The following is a 22491-nucleotide window of genomic DNA, read 5'->3' on the forward strand; positions in this document are numbered from 1 at the left end:
GGGACGCCTGGGTGGCTCAGTTGGTTGGACGACTGCCTTCGGCTCAGGTCATGATCCTGGAGTCCTGGGATCGAGTCCCGCATCGGGCTCCCAGCTCCATGGGGAGTCTGCTTCTCTCTCTGACCTTCTCCTCGCTCGTGCTCTCTCTCACTGTCTCTCTCTCAAGTAAATAAATAAAATCTTTAAAAAAAAAAAACAAAAAAACAACAAAAAAAACATGTTTTTATCCAGGTTTTATTCATGCTTTTATACATTTATGTGGTAAGTATGATGATGCCATCTGATTACATAAGAATAGTTTAGAATGTGCACATTGAGTAACTGGAAAATGTTGTTTTTGGTAAATAGTAGCCAGTATCCATCCAAATATATCTGGACACCCTAAGGCCTAACTCAATTTTAACACTGTTACAGGCACATAGAAAAGTGTAGGAGTTCATCTTATGCTTATCTTCTCATAAGAAGAGAACTGAGTGAACGTCCTAATAAAACTTATACATCTTTCAGATGTTAATAATTCACAACATATCCACTGGTACTAGTGAGTAAATGTTACTATCATTTGTGAGTTTAAGTTTAACTATACCTTTGGTATAGTTAACTTTAGGCCAGGCATTAAAGTACACATGAAATATATATGTATATATGTATACATTAAAGTATACATTATGCTCTTGTTAATTACTCTCTGTAGGTATAGTCTGTCTATAACCATAGGACAAAGAAGTGTTTTTATGTGTTAGTGACCAAAATGGTTTCACATGATCCCCCAAATGATGACATTTGCACTTTAATATATTGGCCAGTGTGCGTATGGCTGCCGTTAATTTAGGGTGACCTGATTTTAAAAGAGCATTTGCTTTACTAGAGGAGGGAGTAAAGGGGAGTTGTCTAATGGGTATTAGAGTTTCAGTTGGGCAAGATGAACAAGTTCTGGAGATTGGTTGCACAACAATGTGAATATACTTGACACTACTGAACTGTATACTTTTAGGAATGGTAAAATTTATGTCATGTATTTTTTACCACAATACCAATAATTACTTTAAAATATTATTACATAATACCTAATGATTATGGAAAAATCAGAAGATATAGACAAGCAAAAACAAAATCCACCCACAATCTTAACAGCTAAGGCTAACATTTCGTTGCATCAAATAAATAAATAAATAAATAAACAAGTGTGTGTGTGTGTGTATCACACTATATATGTTATTTTAGAACTTGACTTTTTGAAATAAAATCTATACTACTTTTAAGTATATTTTATGTTCTATGGTCTTTTTAAAAAGATTGATTTATTCTAGAGCGAGAGAGAGCTTGATGAGCAGGAAGGGCAGAGGGAAAGAGAGAAAGTTAGAATCTCAAGGAGACTCCATACTGAACATGGAACCCTACAAGGGGCTCAATCCCACGACCCTGAGATCACGACCTGAGCCAAAACCAAAAGTCAGGTGCCTATTCTGATCTCACAAGACTGCACCACCCAGGCACCCCTCAAATTCTATGGTCTTAAAATCCAAAGGAGTAGGATATTTCACATTCCTATAAATTCTAAGGATTTAAAATGGATGTGAACCTGCATGTTTAATGGTACTTGCCCCTCCAGTGATACTTCTCTTTTTAGGTCATATGTCTTCAAGAGAAGGAATGGGCTCCTCCACTCGTGAATTGTCTGCCAGCTCTGCTGACATTTTTCAATGTTTCCTTTTATGACCATACATACAGAGGCTTCTGGTACTTGGGAAATGATGAGTCTACCTACCCTTAGGGTGCCTCAATCTTGAGTCATGTGTCTCTCTACTGGGATATTGTAAATAAACATCTGAGTCAGGTTAATGAGTAAACTGTTAAGATGAAAGGTCAGGAGACCTGGTTTTATTAGGAATATCAGAACATCAGAATGGGAGATAACGCATTGCTGCTTACAGTCCAGTTTCTCTGAGGAAAAGAGTAAATAAAAAACAAGAGTCACAGGAGAGTCTTCATTCCACAAGCACTCCAGGAACCATGCTGGAGAAGTTCTGCAACTCTACATTTTGGGTGAGGAATAATACTTATTTTCACTGTTGACTCTTCTGAGACTCAGAATAGTAGATTAAACTCAGTTGCTACCAATAAGAACTAAAAGAGTTAGATGGGCAGGTGGTCTAAAGCTCAGAGTTTTTTGGTTTGGGTTTGTTGTTGTTGTTATTATTTAGGTTTTGGGTTGGGGGGCTTAAGAAAAGATATGCCATAGTATCTCCAGAGGATATTCTGTGTGGAAGAGGTAATGGATGTATTCTCTACCATATATTTATTGTATCCCAGACTCTCTTCTCAGACTAGCTAGCCATAAAATTGTGTTCTCTGAAGAGAAATGGGGAAGAGGCTTTCAACAATGTTAGGAGGGAAAGTTGCTGTTGTGGAGTTTGGGGGGTGGGAGGAAGAAGAGAAGACCCAAGGTTGAGTCTTGCTGATGTAGAAATGAATATCCTCTGGAGACAGTTCTAGAGGGACTGGCAGTTAGTGGTATGGAGTAGAAGGTGAGGCCAGGGATACAGATTTGGGCATCATGAGCACTGAGACAATTTTTGAACCATTAGAGGAGAGAATTTCAAGTCGGGGTGAGCAACAGTACCAAATGGCTTAGTGGAATTGAAAATGAAAAGGAACCTAGATTTAGTGATTCTATGTAAGTGTGGTCTGCAAATGTCTAGCATCAGAATCACATGGAGGGTTTGTTAAATTGGTTAAAATATCTTAGGGAATTCTTCTGAATTCTAAAGTCAAGTAACTTTATGGAGTGATAAGAAGAGTGGGAATGAGATAGCAGAGCAGTTGGTTAACTCTTCACATCCTAGAAAGAACCTGGGCCCCAAGGGCCTCAAGGCTGGGACATGTTTACCACAGGAAGGTGGGGCTTAATGGGGCCAGGATCATACTAGGCCATCTTTGGGGAATTCTCTCTGGGAATATCTGACAGATCATCTTGGTCAGGGTGCCGCAATGTTTGTTTTAAAGAGTCTGTGTGAACAACTCTACAAAAATAACTTAAAAATGTTTATGAGGAGAGAAAAATCTACCCTCAGAAGACTCAAGAAATAACTGGTAATCCCTACCCTCACTTCACAAGACACTTCTATCCATTGCAGAATGTAAAGACTAGTATAGACTTTCTGGGGATGAGCCTTCCTTCTAGGTGCTCTACAGCTCTTAGGCCCAAGGTCTCCTAGGTTGAAATCACTGTAAGCCCTCTGGCCCAAGGAGGCGAAATGCCATAGTCTGACGAAAGCATCCTGCTGCCTGCATGTTTGAACATCTGTCAGGGAGCATAATTAGTGCTAGAAACAAAAATAAGAACAAGTTCCTGTATCCCAGGGAACTATTTGAAGAATAGTCTGTCCCTCTTCTTCCCATAACTTGGCAAATGAAGTGGTGAGGTTTACTTAGAGTAGCTCGCGAACGAAAGGTTCATAAAGGTTGCATTGACCCAAAAAGTCACTAAATGTTGATTTTGTATCCATGGAGATTAATAGGAAAATGCATTTAGGTAAAGGGTCAGGTTGGCTATGGATATAGAACGGAATTAAAATTGTTTGGGAACAGGGGTGGAAGTGGAGGGTTCCCTCACACGGGTTTTCTGTCTTCAAAAAATGAGTATATTCAACAATCTTTCTGTTTTGGTCCCCCAGAATTCTTCATTCTTGGATAGCCCAGAAGCGGACCTGCCACTTTGTTTTGAGCAAACTGTTCTGGTGTGGATTCCTTTGGGTTTCCTTTGGCTCCTGGCTCCTTGGCAGCTTCTTCATGTGTATAGATCTAAGATCAAGAGATCTCCTATAACCAAACTCTACCTCACTAAGCAGGTATGGGAACTCCACTATTTTCTAATTACTTGGTACAGGGCAGAGACATTTTTTGATGGTTAAAGTGTCTGCTTCCCTCTCTTTAATCAGCTTTCCTAAGACAGGCAGTCACTGGCCCCATGTCATATTTCTTAGTTAAGGTAACTTTAATTTTTGCATAATGATGACTTTTGGGGTACCTAGGTGTTTCAGTTGGTTAAGTGCCTGCCTTCGGTTTGGCTAATGTTCTCAGGGTCCTGGGATCCAGCCCTATGTCGGGCTCCCTGCTCCCTGCCCAGTGGAGAATCTGCTCCTTCCTCTCTCTGCTCTACACCCCCAACTCATGCTCGCTCTTTCCCCCCCCCCCTCTCAAATGAATACATAAAATCTTTAAAAATAGGAGAGTAGTGACACTTAAATCTTATTGATAGCAGATTTTTTAAACACCAGTGACAAGTAACCAATCAGTCAAATATTTATTGTCTTTTTAATATTTGAGAAGCAAATACTGGATGACCCGTCTTGAGACTGTTTGAATAACTCAGGAGACTGTAATTCAGTTGGCACCTACAATGAGGTAAAAATAAAATGCACCATTTTCTCTGTACCGTTCAGGCAACCCAACCATCATTCATCTCTCATAACTTGGGTCTGAAATAAGGCTTCCATTTTCCCAAAGTCTTCCACGAGTCCCTGGACACTCACAGTAGAGTGAGGTACGGTGAGTGCTCACAATGACATGCTTGAGTAGGGAAATATGGGAAGGACAGGAGCTGCAGGAGAGGGCCCAAAAGGAACTAGGGGAGGAGCCGGTCGGCCAGCTGCACTGATTAATGCAGAAAGGGTCTTGTGGGAACCAAGACATTCGGTTGAGTTTGAAAATCCACCTCCTAAACGCCACCATCTGCTTTTTTCATTACCTTTTCTGTTGTTATTGGTGGTGGTTTGTTTTTCCCTATCTCTCCTGATCTTTAAACTGGGTTTAATTAAAAAGATTAATTAGATTTGACGTTCTGTGAGTGCACATACTAACGACCTCAGGTTACCTGGAATCTAAACAGAAGGAAGCAACTTGGCTAAATGCAGTGGGATTTTCATCGACACTCCAAGGCAGGGGCTGGTGGTGAGCTTTGTTGGACCCTGGACAGGAAAGAATAGTCCCTGAGAGTAGGGGCAGGGTCATTGTCTCCTTTGTTGATCCAAGTGCCAAGCACAGGGCTTAACACTCAGTATGAATTTGTTAAATGTTAATATTAAACATATTCTAGAAGTAGAAGTGGAGTCAAGAATGTGTTAGATTCTGAACATTGAACAACATGCTTTAATACCCTTGCGAATGAGTTAGAGACTTCCGAGAAAAGGCTGGGTAATGAATAAATCAGTATCACAGTACTTAATCATAGTACTTAATTAACTATAAGAACTTCTAACTTAAAAAAAAAAAAAAACAGCTTTAGGGCACCTGGGTGACTCAATGGGTTAAGCCTCTACCTTCGGCTCAGGTAATGATCTCAGAGTCCTAGAATCGAGGCCCACATCGGGTTCTCTGCTCAGCGGGGAGCCTACTTCCCCCTCCCCCTGTCTGCCTCTTTGCCTACTTGTGATCTCTCTCTCTCTGTCAAAGAAATAAATAAAATCTTAAAAAAAAACAGCTTTATTGAGATATAATTCACATACCATGCAATTCACCCATTTATTTTTTAAATTAAATTAAGTTAAATTTAAATTCAATTAATTAACATATAGTGTATTATTAGTTTCAGAGGCAGAGTTCAGGAATTCATCAGTTATATATAACACTTGGTACACATTACATCACATGCTCTCCTGAATGCCCATCCCCCAGTCCCCATCCCCCCACCCCCCTCCCCTCCAGCATCCCTCAATTTGTTTCTTACGGTTTTTCTCCCTCTCTGATTTTGTCTTATTTTATTTCCCCCTCTTCCCCTCTGATTCTCTGTTTTGTTTCTTCAAATCCACATAATGAGTGAAATCATATGATAATTGGCTTTCTCTGATTGACTTATTTCACTTAGCATAATATCCCCTAGTTCCATCCACATTATCACAAATGGTAGGATTTCGTTTTTTTGATGGCTGAGAAATATTCCAGTGTGTGTGTGTGTGTGTGTGTGTGTGTGTGTGTGTGACATCTTCTTTATTCATTCATCTATTGGTGGACATCTGAGCTCTTTCCATAGTTTGGCTATTGTGGACATTGCTGCTATAAACATTGGGGTGAAGGTGCCCCTTAGGATCACAGCATTTATATCTTTTTGGTAAATACCTAGTAGTGCAATAGGTAGTTCTATTTTGAGGAACCTCTATACTGTTTTCCAGAATGGCTGTACCAGTTTGCATTACACCAGCAGCGTAAGAGGATTCCCCTTTCTCCACATCCTCAAAAACATCTGTTGTCTCCTGACTTGTTAATTTTAGCCATTCTGACTGGTATGACATGGTATCTCATTGTGGTTTTGATTTGCATTTCCCTGATGCTGAGGGATGTTGAGCATTTTTTTCATTTGTCTGTTGGCCATTTGTATGTCTTCTTTGGAGAAATGTCTGTTCATGTCTTCTGCCCATTTCTTGACTGGATTATTTGTTCTTTGGGTGTTGGCTTTGTTATTATTTATAGATTTTGGATACTAGCTCTTTGTCTGATAAGGCATTTGCAAATATCTTCTCCCATTCGGTAGGTTTTCCTTTGGTTTTCTTGAAATTGTTTCCTTTGCTGTAAAAAAGCTTTTCATCTTGATGAAGTCCCAATAGTTCATTTTTGCTTTAGTTTCCCTTACCTTTGGAGACTCAATTCACCCATTTAAATATAATTTTTAGCATACTGATATATACAACCATCACCATAATCAACTTTAGAACAGTTTAGAACATCAACATAATCAGCTTTTCTAAAGCTGTTCTAGGAAACAAACCTCCTATCTCCACATCCTCCTTAGTCCTAAGCAACCACTAACCTACTTGCTATCTCTAGTTTCCCTATTTCAAAGATTTCATAAATGGAATCTTATAATACTATATGGCCTTTTATGGTTGGCTTCTTTCACTTAGTGTAAGATTTTCAAGGTTCATCCATATCATAGTATATATCAGTACTTCTTTCCCATTTTATGCCTAACTTACATTCTATTATGTGGGTATAATACATTTTGTCTAACTTTTATAAATACAAATCTTTATAGACAAAAAGAAAATAAATATATTGACTTTTTTTCATAGCTAATAATCCATCCACTCATCCTTGCTCATAGTCTCACGAGCCGCATTCCTAATTTATACTTTATTTTTTGCCCTCTACTCTGAGAGTAACAAGCACAAATTAGCTGCCTCTTAAAATTTTCAAAATAATTGGTCTCTTCTTTAAAAGTAGAAGTATAACTCCTCACATAGTAAAACTTTACTTCTATGAGAACCTTCTTTTGGGCTCACTCCTCAACTTGATTTTATTTCTCCATTTCCTGCTTTTGGGCTATTTCTCTCCGACTTTCCTGAACTGTCTATACTTGTCTGAACTAAGTCCATTTGCTTGACCAAAGTGAGAGATTCTACAAGTTTGTTTGTTTAAAGATGCATCCTTACAGAAAGGACCTGATGCACAGTAGGTAACTGAATGAACTGAATCACAAAATACATGAATGAATGGATGAATGAGCTCAATCCCAGGGAAACGAAAAAGGAATTCGGTTCTAGAGGCTGTGGAAGTGCTGAGGTTAGAGGAAGGAAGATGTGTGGCAAAAATAGACTTGGTGTTGAGCCAGTGAAATGTGGAAATCATCTTTAGTGATTGCAGAATATAACATAGAAGATTGTGAGCCTGTTCTGTTCAGCAGAGTTTCAGAGAGCAGGATCAAGATTAAGTGGGTGGAGGTTATTACAGGGAAGCCTACTTTGGCTAAGTCTATTGAAGGACTTTCTAATAATACTGACTTTCTGAAAATAGAATAGACTGCTGGGGGTCATATTGCCTGAAAATATTGATGCTGAAGTTAGATACTAATCTGCCAGCGAAGTGATAGAAATAGACCCTCTACAATGGATAGAAGATTCAACCAGAGTGACTATCATTCATAAAGCTCTGAGAAAAAGAGGATCTTGCAGAGATGGAGAGATATTAAATATGGCCAAAGCACTCTTCTCTCTTTTTTAATACCAATGAGATTATGTTTCCTTAAGAAGTTTAGTAAATTCCATGTGCACTTGAAGCTCCTCCAATAAATCAGAGATCAAAGACAAGGATTATTTCAGGGCAACCATAATATTTCCCTGATCCTATTTAATAAAAGTGTGTGCATGTTTCTGATTATAAAAGTAATGCATGGTTGAGCGCCTGGGTGGCTCAGTTGGTTAAGTGTCTGCCTTTGGCTCAGATCATGGTTCCACTGTCCTGGGATCAGGCCCCATATCGGGCTCCCTGCTCCACAGGAAGTTTGCTTCTCCTTCTGCCTCTGGCTCCTGCTCCCCCACTTGTGCACGCACTCTCTCTTTCTCTCTCTCTCTCTCTGTGTCAAATAAATACAGTCTTTAAAAAAAAATAATGCAAGATTATTATAGAAAGTTTGGAAACTCTAGGGAAATAGGAAGCAAATTAAATCCATTGACTATTGTTATCATCCTGATACACTCCTATTAACATTTTGGTATGTTTCCTGCCACTCTCTTAAAAAAGAAAAAAAAAAAGAGCCAAGAAACACAAAATGAAAAGTTAAAGTCTATTTCTTACCCTTCTATCTCCTAGTACCATTCTCCAGAGACCTTCATTTAAAATTATTTTAATAGTTACCTCTATATCTGTAAATAATGTGTTTATACCTGTATTTCTTGATCTATCACCTTTAAAAAAGATCTATTTCTGCCCTCCATGCAAGACAGGGAATTCAGTTCATTGGCCCTACCCTCACCTTCCTTTTCTTCTTCTCTTTCTCTCTGTCTTTTAATTTTGTATGATTGCTTTCAGTTCTTCTGTTGGTTACCCTTATTCCTAAAGATGATCTGCCATCAATTTTAGACTCGACATCTTAATACCCCTTTGTGTAAAATGAGAGAATTTGTGCCCCCTCTCCCAGTTCTTGGATCTGAAGAAGATCCTCAAATAAAATTTTCAGAGAGAGCAACAGTAAATAAAGTCTCAAAGTCCTTGCTTTCTGCAAATGTCATCTGGATATGGAATGCTAGCTTCAAACACATTTTTTTAACTCCAAAGATGTTGTCATATTGCTTCCCAACATCCTGTGCTACTGGGTTATCTTCTGTAGAAGGCTTTATCCTCTTTTTTTTCTTGATGTCTTGAAATTTAATGAGTCTGTTTACATGGGTCTTTTCTCATTCAGTGGGTTTGATGCTTTCAACCTAAAGACTGATGTCTTTCTTATCTCTGAGAAATTTTTATCTATTAGTCTTTTTACTTCCTTTCCTCCAATTTTGAAATTTCATCTCTTCAAAACTTCTTTTAGGTTGGTTTTGGACACTGAGTTTATTTTCCTTCTCAACTTCTCTCTTTTTAAAATTTGTTTTTCTCTTTTCACCTATGTTCTGAGATATTCCCTAATTTCTTTTCTTTCAGTCATCCTAAAGAGCCTTTATTTTTGTAATCATGGGTTTGATTTCTAAGAATTATTCTTAATTTCAGAATACACTTAAAAAAAATCAACCTATTAATGGATGCAATGTCTTCTCAGGTCTCTCCTAAGACATTAATTTTAAAAATAATTTAGAAGTATCTTCTGTTCATTTAATAATTTGTTTGTTTTATCCCAGAATCAGTTGTTCTGTGTAATTATCTTGGCCATCTTCTTTGCTAGTATTGGTTTTTCTCCACCTTCTGATGGTTATTACTGTTCTTTTTGCATTTATAAGCAAAGGACTAAGTTAATGAATATATGTGATGGGAGCAGACCCCTCTGCCAATCTGTAAGACATCTCCCGCCGGGTGGCCTCTCCTTGAGGGGAGGACTGCTTTTGAGCTCTGAGTCCTGGACGAGTGTGTGGAACTATGGCTTCTCCCAAAAGCAGGAGGCCAGGCTGGACTTCTCCACCCTTACTGCATGCCATACAAAAACTAGTTTCCTCTGGGGCACCAAGACACTCACTATCTTCTCATTCCTCCTCAGGAGAGCAATCTGTTTCAGAGAATTACTTCTGTTTTAGCCTGATTGGAGTGGTTGTGGCAAGTAGAGTTTCAGTAGATTTGTGATGATGGGTTGGAAGTGGGAAAAACAAAGAAATGATTGGCCTAACCGTACCAGTTCTGTGCACAGGGCTTCCATTAAGACTCTGATTTCTGTCCTTATTCCCAGCCAGCTGGTGCTGACTATAAGGAATAGATTTCTGTCAGTGGAAGATCTCACTGGCAAGTCACACCTGTTAGCTGAGGTGATGAGGAACTGATTTTCTTACATAACAAGAAGACCAGAGGCAGTGCAGCCTCAGGACTTATTACTTTAGAAGCTCAACAACCTCAGCAGATAGCTGATTATTTTCGTTTCCTCATCAGCTCAGCATCTCAAGCCAGTTATTAAAGTAGCACATGATGACAAGGTGGCTGCAGCAGCTCCAGGAATCACACCCTCAAGTCAGTGTCCAAAGGCAGATAAAGACAGCAGGTGCTCCTATAGATCCCTTTAAAAATAGCTTTATTGATATATAGTCTACATACCATAAAACACACCTGTTTAAAGTGTACAATTCAGTGGTTTTTAGTAGACTCACAAAAATGTGTGACCATCACCTCTGTCCAATTCCAGAATAGTTTCATTATTCCAAAAAGAAACTCAGGTCTTAGGCAGTAACAACCCATTCCCTTCCCCCTCCACCCCTCTCCCCTAAGCCTTAGCAACTACTAATCTACTTTCTGTCTATGGCTTTGTCTTTTCAGAACATTTCATATAATGGAATTATATACTATGTAGCCTTCAGCACCTGACTTATTTAACATAGCAAAATGTTTTCAAGTTTTCCTCATCTTTTCTTTTTTTTTTAAGATTTTTATTTATGAGGGAGAGGGAGCACAAATGGGGGAAGGGGCATAGGGAGAGGGAGAAGCAGACTCCTCACTGAACAGGAAGCCTGATGTAGGGCTGGATCCCAGGACCCTGAGATCATGACATGAGCAGAAGACAGACACTTGACTGACTGAGACGCCAAGATGTCCCTATTTTCAAGCTTTATATATGTAATGGCATGAATCAGTACTTCACTCCTTTTTTTTTTTTTTATAAAATACAGAGAACATGAAATTGACCATTTCATCCAACTTAAAGTGTAAGATGCAGTAGTGCTAAATACATTCACAGTGTTCTGCAACCATGACTGCTATCCAGTTCCAGGATTTTCCATCACCCCAAGTGGAAACTTTGTATCCATTAAACCGTCACTTCCCTGTGCCCTCCTCCTCTTATCCCTTGGAAATCTCAAACCTGCTGTCTGTCTCTATGTCTAGACTGGATAGTTCATATCTAAATGCAGTAATACAATAGCCTTTTGCGTCTGGCTTCTTTCATTCAGTATTATATATTCAAAGTTCATCCGTGTGGTAGTATATATCAATATTTCATTCCTTTTTATGGCTAAATAATACAATATTATAGATACATCATGTTTATTTGGGATGGACATGGATTTTCAATTTTCTTAGTATAAGTATTATACTTACATACTTAGTATAAGTATTATATACTTTTATACTTAGTTTAAGTATTAGAATAAGTATATACTTATGAGTAGAATTGCTAAGTCATATGGTAGCTCTACGTTTGATATTTTGAAATGACAAGCTGTTTTCCAAAGTGGCTGTCTCCTTTAAATTCCTGCATGCAGTGTATGGGGGTTCTAATACTCATTCTCACTAGTACTTGTCATGGTTAATCTTTTCAGTTATAGCGATCCTAGTTGGTGCAAAGAGCTTACTATGGTTTTGACTAATGACGTTGAGCATCTTTTTGCATGCTTTTTGACCTTCTTAGGAAAAAACCTATTCTTTAAATAAACCCTCTGACTATTTTTTAATTGGGTTACCTGTGGTTTTTTATTTTTATTTAATTTTTTAAAAGATTTTTAAAAATTTATTTATTTGACAGAGATCACAAGTAGGCCTAGAGGCAGGCGGGGGCGGGGGGGCGGGGAAGCAGGCTCCCTGCCGAGCAGAGAGCCCAATGCGTGGCTCCATCCCAGGACCCTGGAATCATGACTTGCCTGAGCTGAAGGCAGAGGCTTTAACCCACTGAGCTACCCAGGCACCCCACCTGTGGTTTTTTTATTGTTGACTTGTGAAGAGCTCTTTACATCTTCTGGATCTATGTATCACTTTGATCAGTGAGAAAAACGTTTCCCAGAGTCCCCAGAAACAAGATCCCCCCTAGCTGTTCCCTAGTTCTCTTCGGCCAGAATTGTGTTGCCTGCCTATGATCCAGGCAGTTACAGGCCAGGAGAATGGGACCATCATGACTGGTTTTCACTCACTTCATGGGGTTGGAGATGGGTCCAGCTTCCACCTGAGCACATGGCTGAGCTGAATGGAGTAGATATTTTACAAAAAAGGGGAGGGGTTCTATTAGGAAGAAGAGAATAGCTTTGAGTAGGAAACTCTACCATCAGTCACAAGAAACTGGCGGCTGAGGCCAAATAGGATGTGAGAAGGTTGTATTTACAAGGGAATCTGGAGCTTAGCAGCCAACGGTTACCACTCCAGGCTTGAAGGGACGAGGATGGGGGTGAATCTGGGAGGGGAGCTGCAAACACAGCAACGACTATGACTATACCAAAAAAAGCATGTTTGCTTTTTGACTTCTAAAAGTTTTCTGGTCTAATGACCTTGCCCTTTTCGGTGGTGTGGGGCTGGAGGGGGCGGGGGATGTCCTAGGGAGTGTCCGCTATCCTGTTCACAAAGGTAGGGACAAGGGAGTGGGGAAGAGACCGTGCATGAGTTACTGTGGGTTGTTGCTTGGCCATTGATCTGTGCCTTACAATAGTCCACGGAATGAGGGTGGGTAACAGGTGAGAGAATCCTAACAGACCACAGATGCATTGGCTTTGGAAAAGGATAAATGAGCCACATGTGCTTCTAATACAGACATTATGTTTGAAACAATTCAGCGTCAGAAGGAATGGTTAGAAATTAGGATGGTGCAGGTGCACAGGCACAGACTAGCATGCACTGAAGGGAGAACTACTGTATCTTTATTTTTAATACATTTATTTTTAAAATTTATTTAATTGACAGAGAGACAGTGAGAGAGGGAACACAGCAGGGGGAGTGGGAGAGGGAGAAGCAGGCTTCCGACTGAGCAGGGAGCCTGATGCGGGGCAGAACTATTCTATCTTGAGAGAATTGGGCCCCTAAATCTCAAGATCCCTGCGGTAAGGACTCCTCTTTGATTAAGACAAAGACTTTTTATGTGTGTGGTTAAAATAAATCTTTATTTTACAAAATTAAAACCATAAATGATACATACACTCCTCTTAAATACCAGCTTATAGTACTTGACATTTCTGAACCATTTGAAATGGAGTTTTCCATAAGCTTTTATTTATTTTTTCTTGAGGAGGGAGAGGGGCAGAGGGTAAGGGAGAGGGAATCTTAAGCAGGCTCCAGGTCTGTCTCATGACCCTGAGATGATGACCTGATCCGAAATTAGGAGTCTGAGCCACCCAGGTGTCCCAAGTTTTCCATAAGCTTTTAAAATGCAAGACTATTCATCCTCTTCGGTGGGTTACCGGATTCATTTCCACCATTTCACAGGGGTTTTTGTTTTTTCCAAATTGTCCATACTGTAGTCACTCAAGAACAATACAATGTACTGGGGATGACCGAGAAGAAATTCCTGCTAGCCAGAAAGTGACTGCGGGAATATTCTGCAGCTAAATTAGTGGCGCTAAGGAGCCACTTCAAGCCAAAGGGCCGAGAGAGGGGGTGGCAGCTTGGGAGTTAGGACTGTGGGACACTGAGAGACTGAAAGACCCCGAGGGAGGAGTGCAGGACCTTAGTGTCTTTCCTAGTCCCTATTAACCCAGTACTAGTGTGGCTGCCATGGGGCTGACTTAAGTGAAACTAGGAGAATCTGTCCAAAGGGAAATCAGTTCTTCTTATTTGCAGAAGTTCAGTAGGAATGTTTTCCTGGGACGCCTGGGTGGCTCAGTTGGTTAAGCCACTGCCTTTGGCTCAGGTCATGATCCCTGTGTCCTGGAATCGAGTCCCTCAGGCTTCTTGCTCAGCAGGGAGCCTGCTTTTCTTGTTGCCTCTGCCTGCCTCTCTGCCTGCTTGTGTTCTCTTTCTCTCTTTCTCTCTCTGGCAAATAAATAAAATCTTAAAAAAAAAAAAAGAATATTTTCCTTATAACACGACACCATTGGAATGATTGGTTGTATTACCAAGGCCTTGACAAGAGTGTCCTATCTGAGAGGGACCTACATAGACCCAGATATGACCAGACAGCCTGAAAACACTGACGATGATGGAGCCAATGAATGCCATTGGAGGAGCGGGGCGGGAACCAGCCTGTTACATTCCATATAGGATTCCTGGGAGCCTTGCCAGATAAGTAAGGAAGGTCACTTACTTAGTAAGTAAGTGATTAAGTAAGTAAGGTCACTTACTTACTAAGTCCCTCCCGGGCCCGGAGGGACCTTGCGTTGCTGTTTGCATTGCTGCTGTGACCCAGAAGTGCAAGTCACCTCTTGCAATCTGGCTCTGGGGTCATCGTGAAGAGTGCTGTGCATAGATGGTGCGGGCCATAAAGACGTTGGGGACGGAGTGTAGGAGCGCAGACACTGACTCCATATCAGGCCCTCCATTTGTTCTCCCCTCTGGCTACTTTAGATAACTAGCAGAGAGCCATTCTGGTGCACAGATAGTACCACTTTAGATAACTGTGTTGTAACCTCACCAGCTTGACCCTTGCTCTATGAAAGCTGGAGATTAAGATCTGGATGGCTGTGGAAAACAGCTGCATAGTGCCCTCTGTTGTGTGTCCGTCCTCCTCCATGGTTATCCCTGTGGGTAAGTTAACTGAGTAAAACTGCCAATGGTCTAGAGTGGCTTGCAGCAGTTTTGCATTTGAAAGCAGCTTCTCAGTGTGGAGAAAACATTACTGACCCTCCTCTGCCTTCTACCAGCTACAGAATCGTTCATCACATGAGGATACCATAACTTGCTTTAACTACTCTTGCAGCATTAATTCCTTTCCACCATTGTTCTGGGTTATTTTAGATGTTATAAATAATTCACTGCTAAAACGGAGATTCCAGTTAAGATTCTGTGCACAAGTATTTGTCTGAAATTCATTGTATTTCCTTAGAATAGCCTCCTAGGTAGAATTATTATATCAAGGAATATGAGGGGTTAAGGCTTTTGAAACACGGGAAAATTTTTATAAATTAGGAAGCATTTTGCTGATTTACATTCTCACCTAAGGTGTGTTAGAATTTGTCTCTGGTCCTTTGCCAGCACTGGGTCTAACATATTTTTATTTTATGTGTAAAATGGCATCCTTTTGGTTTACTTTGTATTTCTTAAAGGACTAATGCAACTAGTGTGTGTGTGTGTGTGTGTTTAAGATTTTGTTTATTTTTTTGACAGAGAGAAACAGCGAGAAAGGGAACACAAGCAGGGGGAGTGGGAGAGGTAGAAGCAAGCTTCCCACCAAGCAGGGAGCCTGATGTGGGGCTCAATCCCAGGACCCTAGGATCATGACCTGAGCCGAAGGCAGAGGCTTAACAACTTAGCCAGCCAGGCGCCCACAAATGATGTTTTTTAATTTGTTGAGCATATTTGTGAATTGTCTGTTCATACCACTTGCTCATTTTTAAAAACGGGCATTTTACTGTATTTAACATTTTTCCAAGTATACTTTTTTTATTTAAATTCAATTAACATATAATGTATCATTGGTTTCAGAGGTAGAGGTCAGTGATTCATTAGTCTTATATAACACCCAGTGCTCATTATGTCACTTGCCCTCCTTAATGTCTATCACCCAATTACCCCATCCCTCCACGTACCTCTCCTCCAGCAAGCCCGAGTTTGTTTCCTATGATTAAGAGTCTCTTATGCTTTGTCTACGTCTCTGGTTTTGTCTTGTTTTATTTTTTCCTCTCTTCCCCTATGATCCTCTGTGTTGTGTTTTTTTTTTTCTTAAATTCCACATATGAGTGAGATCATGTAATTGCCTTTCCCTGACTTATTTCATTTAACATAATATCCTTTAGTTTAATCTATGTCATTGCAAATGGCAAGATTTCATTTTTTGATGGCTGAGTAGTATTCCACTGTATTTAACATTAATCATTTGAGTAAATCAGGATTACAACTCAAAATTTACAAAAGGTACATGGTATTCTAGTCACTCATTCTTGTCTGAATTAGCAACCACTGACCCTAGTTCCTTGGATATCCTTTCAGAGATAAGCCATGCTTATAAAAATGCCTACTTTTCTTTATACAAATGTTAGTGTCTTGTGTTAATCTCCATGTCTTGATCCCTCCATTTTAGCACATAAAAATCTGCTTTCTAATGTCCACTCATAGTGCTGTTATTTGGATGTATCATAACTTATGTGCCTTATGTGACAGAAATTTAGGTGGTTTTTAACTTTCTGCCATCATAGGCAATGCTGCAAAAACAAAACAAAACAAAACAAAACAAAAAACCCAAAACAACAAAAAAACTTAAACTTTGTTCCCCTGTGTGTCTGTAGCATAAGTTCCTAGAAATGAAGTTACTGGGTGAAGAGTATATGGACTCAAAATTTTGAAATAGTGAAAATTATCCTCCATAGAGGTTTTTCCTCAGTCTCACCAACTTTTTATCAAACTTTCTGATATTTGCTAAGCAGTTAAATAAGAAGTGGTATATCATTATAATTTGAAATTGCACTAATTATCACATTAAGCATCTTTTCCTGTCTTTAAAAGCCACATTTTTTTCTTTAAACTTTCCACCTTGTGCCTTTTACACTGGATTGTTGGTTCTTATCTTGAAATGTTTTCTAGGACTGCTTTATAATGTAAGTTGTTCTTTTTTTTTTTTTTTTTTTAGATTTTACTTATTTATTCGACAGAGAACACAAGTAGGCAGAGAGGCAGGCAGAGAGAGAGAGAGAGAGAAAGAAGCAGGCTCTGCACTGAGCAGAGAGCCCGATGTGGGGCTCGATCCCAGGACTCTGGGATCATGACCTGGGCTGAAGGCAGAGGCTTTAACCCGCTGAGCCACCCAGGCGCCTCTAAGTTGTTCTTTTTGATATGGGTTGCTCAGTATATCTCTAATCAATGTGTAAGAATTTAAGTGCAAGCCTGTGGCAAGACCTGCTCTTTTTCCTTGGCCTGGGTAGCTGGTTAGTATTCTCTTCACCTATTCTCCTCAAATCCTCCTTGACTAGGTTTTCTAGCTCCACCTTGCTCATTTTTAAAAAAGATTTTTTACTTATTTATTTGACAGAGAGCGATCACAAGTAGGCAGAGAGGCAAGCAGAGAGAGAGAGAGAGAGGGGAAGCAGGCTCCCTGCTGAGCAGAGAGCCCCATGGGGGCTCGATTCCAGGACCCTGAGATCATGACCTGAGCCGAAGGCAGAGGCTTAACCCGCTGAACCACCCAGGTGTCCCTCCACCTTGCTCATTTTTATACCCAATTTACCTAAAGGCAAACGTATCTCACCACGTCAAAAGCTGTTATTTTTTTTTCCAGAAAAAAGCCTGTCTCATGTGAGAAAGCACAATACAGTGTATTATGTACTTGAGAAATGCATTCCCTTCATTAACGTGTCTTTGACTTTATGCCTTGCTAAATAACCACACAGGTCCTACTATCCTACTATAGATGCATTCATGTCCCCCGTTGGTTGGTTTTCATTTTAAGCAGCTCAGTACTTCTGCCTGAACCAGTTGGGATGAATGATACATGGGAGTGAATAGGGACAGATGGGTGGGAGTTGAAGGGATGAGGGTAGGGGAGATGGTCCGAAAGACCCTCATTTTGAGGGCTAAGATTCTGGTAGACCTCCTCTGCGGATGTAGTAATTTTTCGTCCTGATGGGCGGGGGTGATTCTTTAGAATAATATGATGTACAGCATGTCTTATGAGCTCATAGGACAAATATTGATTGGCTTGGATTCCTCCTAGGGTGACATAGTCAAAACTGTTTGCAACATTAACTTCAAATCTTGTCTGGGGAAGAGGCTGGGAATAAAAACCAAGGAAAGGGAATAAGACCAAGGAAACTGGAAATCCCAATTAGGGCAAGGGGGCTCCCTTTTTAAATCTATTTTTTTAGTTACCTATTGTTGTATAAAAAATTATTCCAAAACTTAGCAATTTTTTAAAAAGCACATTTTTTTCTCACATTTTCTATGGATCAGAAATTTGGGAGCCGCTTACCTGGGTTCTGCTCCAGGGTCTCTCACGACATTGCAACTGATATGCTAACTGATACCCTAGAGACTAAGGTCATCTGAAGTTTTGACCGGGGCTGGAGCAACTAAGTCTAAGATGACTCACTCACGTGGCTGTTGACAAGAGGCCTCCATTATTTACCAAGTGGATCTCTCCATAAAGCTACTTGAGTGTCCTCCCGATGGCACTAGGAGCTTTCCCTGAAGTGAAGTGGGTGATCTGAGAAAGAGGAGGAAGCCATATTGTTTTTTATGAGCTTCTACCATATTCTATTCTTTAGAATTGAATCATGAAGTTAAGTTCACATTCAAGGGAACAGGTACCAAGATCTCCTTTTTGAAGGGAAGAATATCAAAGAACTTGTGAACATAGTTTAAAACCATCACACTCAGCATTCCTCAAAAACCTATCCTGGCCTACAGTAAACTTCATTCCATTGCTTGAACTACAGTCTATTGCTTGGTATTCATTGATGCCAGAAGTATTTCTTGTATTCTCTGAATCTGTGCATACCATCTTTATTATCTGTTATCAGGAACCATTCTATTCTAAAGCATGATATTCTCTTAACAGTGGTCTTTTTCCTTCTCAGGTGCTTGTTGGCTTTCTTCTTATTCTAGCAGTCATAGAGCTGGCCCTTGTACTCACAGAAGACTCTGGACAAGCCACAGTCCCTGCCATTAGATATACCAATCCAAGCCTTTACCTGGGTACATGGGTAAGTCCTACCTCCATTCCTGCCCTGTTTATCTTCTTCTTATTCATAGCTATCTAGTTGAAATGTACTCTTTTGGAATAAAATTAAGTCTAATTTCATTTATCTTTTTTGAGGGGCCTATGATGAGGCAAAATGTGGTTATAATGGACTGAATCAAATTTTAGTTTTGTATATTCTTTTTAATACTAACTTTTGGATCCTTCTCCCTAGCATAAATACTAGCTTTAATGCCTAAGATATGCATCTTATGCCCTCCTATCCTTCCATCTAATGATTATACATGGGTGGGTGCCAGGTTGGCCGAGGCAGAGACCCACACTCTGGTGGGCCCAGAAGGTCAGCACCATGACCACTTCTGGAATGGCTTCACCCTGGTCTACTTCCCCCCACTTCATCACCTACAAGCGCTGTCACCTGAGTACAATGCCTTCTGGACATGTGCACAGGCCAGGGTCACCTACCTGTTTATGCAGCTGTGCAAGATGCTCTTCCTGGCCATGTTTTTTTTCCTTCTAAGGCCATGTTTTTTTCCCACCTGGAAAGGCAGCATCTGTGACTTCATTAGAATGTCATGAAGGTCATCGTGAATGTGGCAGACCAGATACATCTAAACTTTGTCATGTCCTGGAATGTATGCAAGGGGGAGTACAGGATCATGGTTGCTGTCTTGGGCTGGGCTATGGCCATGCTCATTATGTCCCGCTCCTTCTCATCTGAGTTGGAGCCCAGAGCATTGAGTTTGACTGGAAGTACATCCAGAAGAGCATGGACTCCAATATCAGGCTGGTCCATTACATCATCTCATTTGCCCAGGTCTAGATGATAACACACTACAACCCATACCACACTTTTCAGCCAGCAGTGCTCCTACTGTCCTTAGTCTATGAGGCCTTTGTCATGGAGACCTTCATCCACCTCTGTTCCCTGGGCAGCTGGACAGCACTCTGTGGCCCTATATGTCACCGTTGTCAACATGCACTCCTAGGCTTGGTGTCCCAAACACTCACACGCCCTTTCCCTGGCCTCCAGGCTTCCGTGAAATAAACAGTATTTGGAAAGTAAAAACAAATAAATATATATATACACACGTGAAAGCCAAGTTTCTTGATATTAAAAGACTTTTCTAAATGCTGGAACTATTATTCTTAAATTGACTAATGACTCATCAGTGGATCATGGAGTCTAGAGTTGTTTATATAAACTTGATAACAGAAACTGCTCTCTCTCCTGCGGGCTTGGTTTTGGGAGAGGCCTGCATAATGTTTTAAAAACAACTAAATTAGTTACTATGCCTTTTCTTTTTTTTTTTTAAGAATTTTTTATTTATTTGATAGAGAAATCACAAGTAGGCAGAGAGGCAGGCAAAGAGAGATAGGGAAGCAGGCTCCCTGCTGAGCAGAGAGCCCGATGCAGTCCTCAATCCCAGGACCCTGAGACCATGGCCTGAGCTCAAGGCTGAGGCTTAACCCACTGAGCTACCCAGGCACCCTCTTTTCTTTTTTTTTTTTTTTTTTTTTAAGATTTAAAACATTTTATTTATTTTTTATTTTTTATTTATTTATTTTCAGCATAACAGGATTCATTGTTTTTTGTACCACACCCAGTGCTCCATGCAATCTGTGCCCTCTCTAATACCCTCTCTAATTCCCCCAACCTCCCATACCCCACCGCTTCTAAATTATTTTTATTAACATATATTATTTGCCCAAGGGGTGCAGGTCTGTGAATCATCAGGCTTACACAGTTCACAGCACTCACCATAGCACATACCCTCCCCAATGTCCATAGCCCAACTACCCTCTCCATACCCCCCCAGCAACCCTCAGTTTGTTTTGTGAGATTAAGAGTCTCTTATGTGTTGTCTCCCTCCCAATCCATCTTGTTTCATTTTTTCTTCCCTACCTCCAAGCCCCCCACTCTGCCTCTCAAATTCCTCTTATCAGAGAGATCATATAATTATCTTTCTCTGGCTGACTTATTTCGCTCAGCATAATACCCTCCGCATCATTGCAAATGGCAAGATTTCATTTCTTTTGATGGCTGCATAGCATTCCATTGTTTTATATATAAAACAAGGGAATATATATATATATAATCACATCTTCTTTATCCATTCATCTGTTGATACACATCTAGGTTCTTTCCATAGTTTGGCTATTGTGGACATTGCTGCTATAAACATTTGAGTGCATATGCCCCTTTGGATCACTACATTTGTATCTTTAGGGTAAATACACAGTAGTGCAATTGCTGGGTCATAGGGTAGCTCTATTTTCAAGTTTTTGAGGAACCTCCATGCTGTTTTCCAGAGTGGTCGCACCAGCTTGCATTCCCACCAACAGTGTAGGAGGGTTCTCCTTTCTCCACATCCTTGCCAACATCTGTCGTTTCCTGACCTGTTAATTTTAGCCATTCTGACTGGTGTGAGGTGGTATCTCATTGTGGTTTTGATTTGTATTTCCCTGATGCTGAGTAATGTGGAGCACTTTTTCATGTGTCTGTTGGCCATCTGCATGTCTTCTTTGCAGGAATGTCTGTTCATGTCCTCTGCCCATCTCTTGATTGGATTATTTGTTCTTTGGGTGTTGGGTTTGTTAAGTTATTTATGGATTTTGGATACTAGCCCTTTATCTGTTAAGACATTTGCAAATATCTTCTCCCATTCTGTAGGTTGTCTTTTGTCGGACTCCAGTAGGTTTTGCGGGCCGACGGGCACGAGGAGAGCGTCCGGGCCAGCCGGTAGCTCCCCTTGGGGCTGAGCGGGATGGCGAGTGTCGCGAGTCCAGGCGCATTAACGAACCACACCAGACTCGGGGGATCTGTCGAAGCAGGATCTCACTTTATTGAGCGGGGTTGCAGCTTATATTGGGTAGGGGATGGGAAATGAGGTCAGCGGGGAGAGAGCCTATGGGGTTTGGTTACGTAGTCAGTAACTGGGTAGGGTGTGTTGGGCGAGAGGAGGAAATATCAGAGATATGCGGAACCGAAACCGCCACGTTGGCGCCAATACTGCCACGGTGGCGCCTTTTCTAGCCGGAAGAGAAGGCAGGCCAGCGCCATCTTTGCTGTGCCCAACAGTCTTTTGGTTTTGTTGACTATTTCCTTTGCTGTGCAAAAGCTTTTTATCTTGATGAAGTCCCAGTAGTTCATTTTTGCTCTTGCTTCCCTTGCCTTTGGCGATGTTTCTAGGAAGAAGTGGCTGCGGCTGAGGTCAAAGAGGTTGTTGCTTGTGTTCTCCTCAAGGATATTGGTAGATTCCTGTCTCACATTGAGATCTTTCATCCTTTTGAGTCTATTTTAGAGTGTGGTCTAAGGAAATGGTCCAGTTTCATTCTTCTGCATGTGGCTGTCCAATTTTCCCAACACCATTTGTTAAAGAGACTGTCTTTTTTCCAATGGACATTCTTTTCCTGCTTTGTCAAAGATGAGTTGACCACAGAGTTGAGGGTCCATTTCTGGGCTCTCTATTCTGTTCCATTGATCTATGTGTCTGTTTTTGTGTCAGTACCATACTGTCTTGATGATGACAGCTTTGTAATAGAGCTTG

At 40.6% G+C, this 22491-nt stretch overlaps 1 protein-coding gene and 1 pseudogene across 1 annotated transcript in view; both read left to right on the forward strand.

Moving 5' to 3' along the window:
• The first annotated feature begins 1946 nt into the window (after positions 1–1946).
• ABCC2 (ATP binding cassette subfamily C member 2) overlaps positions 1947–22491 on the forward strand; it is a 74346-nt gene continuing 53801 nt past the window's right edge. Inside the window, exons 1-3 of the mRNA XM_059398333.1 lie at positions 1947–2046; positions 3678–3851; positions 18819–18944. Of these exons, the coding sequence (XP_059254316.1) occupies positions 2014–2046; positions 3678–3851; positions 18819–18944 (333 nt within the window). The 5' untranslated portion in view covers positions 1947–2013. The remainder of the gene's footprint in view (positions 2047–3677; positions 3852–18818; positions 18945–22491) is intronic.
• On the forward strand, positions 19172–19988 carry LOC132015473 (BOS complex subunit TMEM147-like; annotated as a pseudogene).

This window comes from Mustela nigripes, chromosome 4, assembly GCF_022355385.1.
Source record: "Mustela nigripes isolate SB6536 chromosome 4, MUSNIG.SB6536, whole genome shotgun sequence".
Classification (NCBI taxonomy): domain Eukaryota; kingdom Metazoa; phylum Chordata; class Mammalia; order Carnivora; family Mustelidae; genus Mustela; species Mustela nigripes.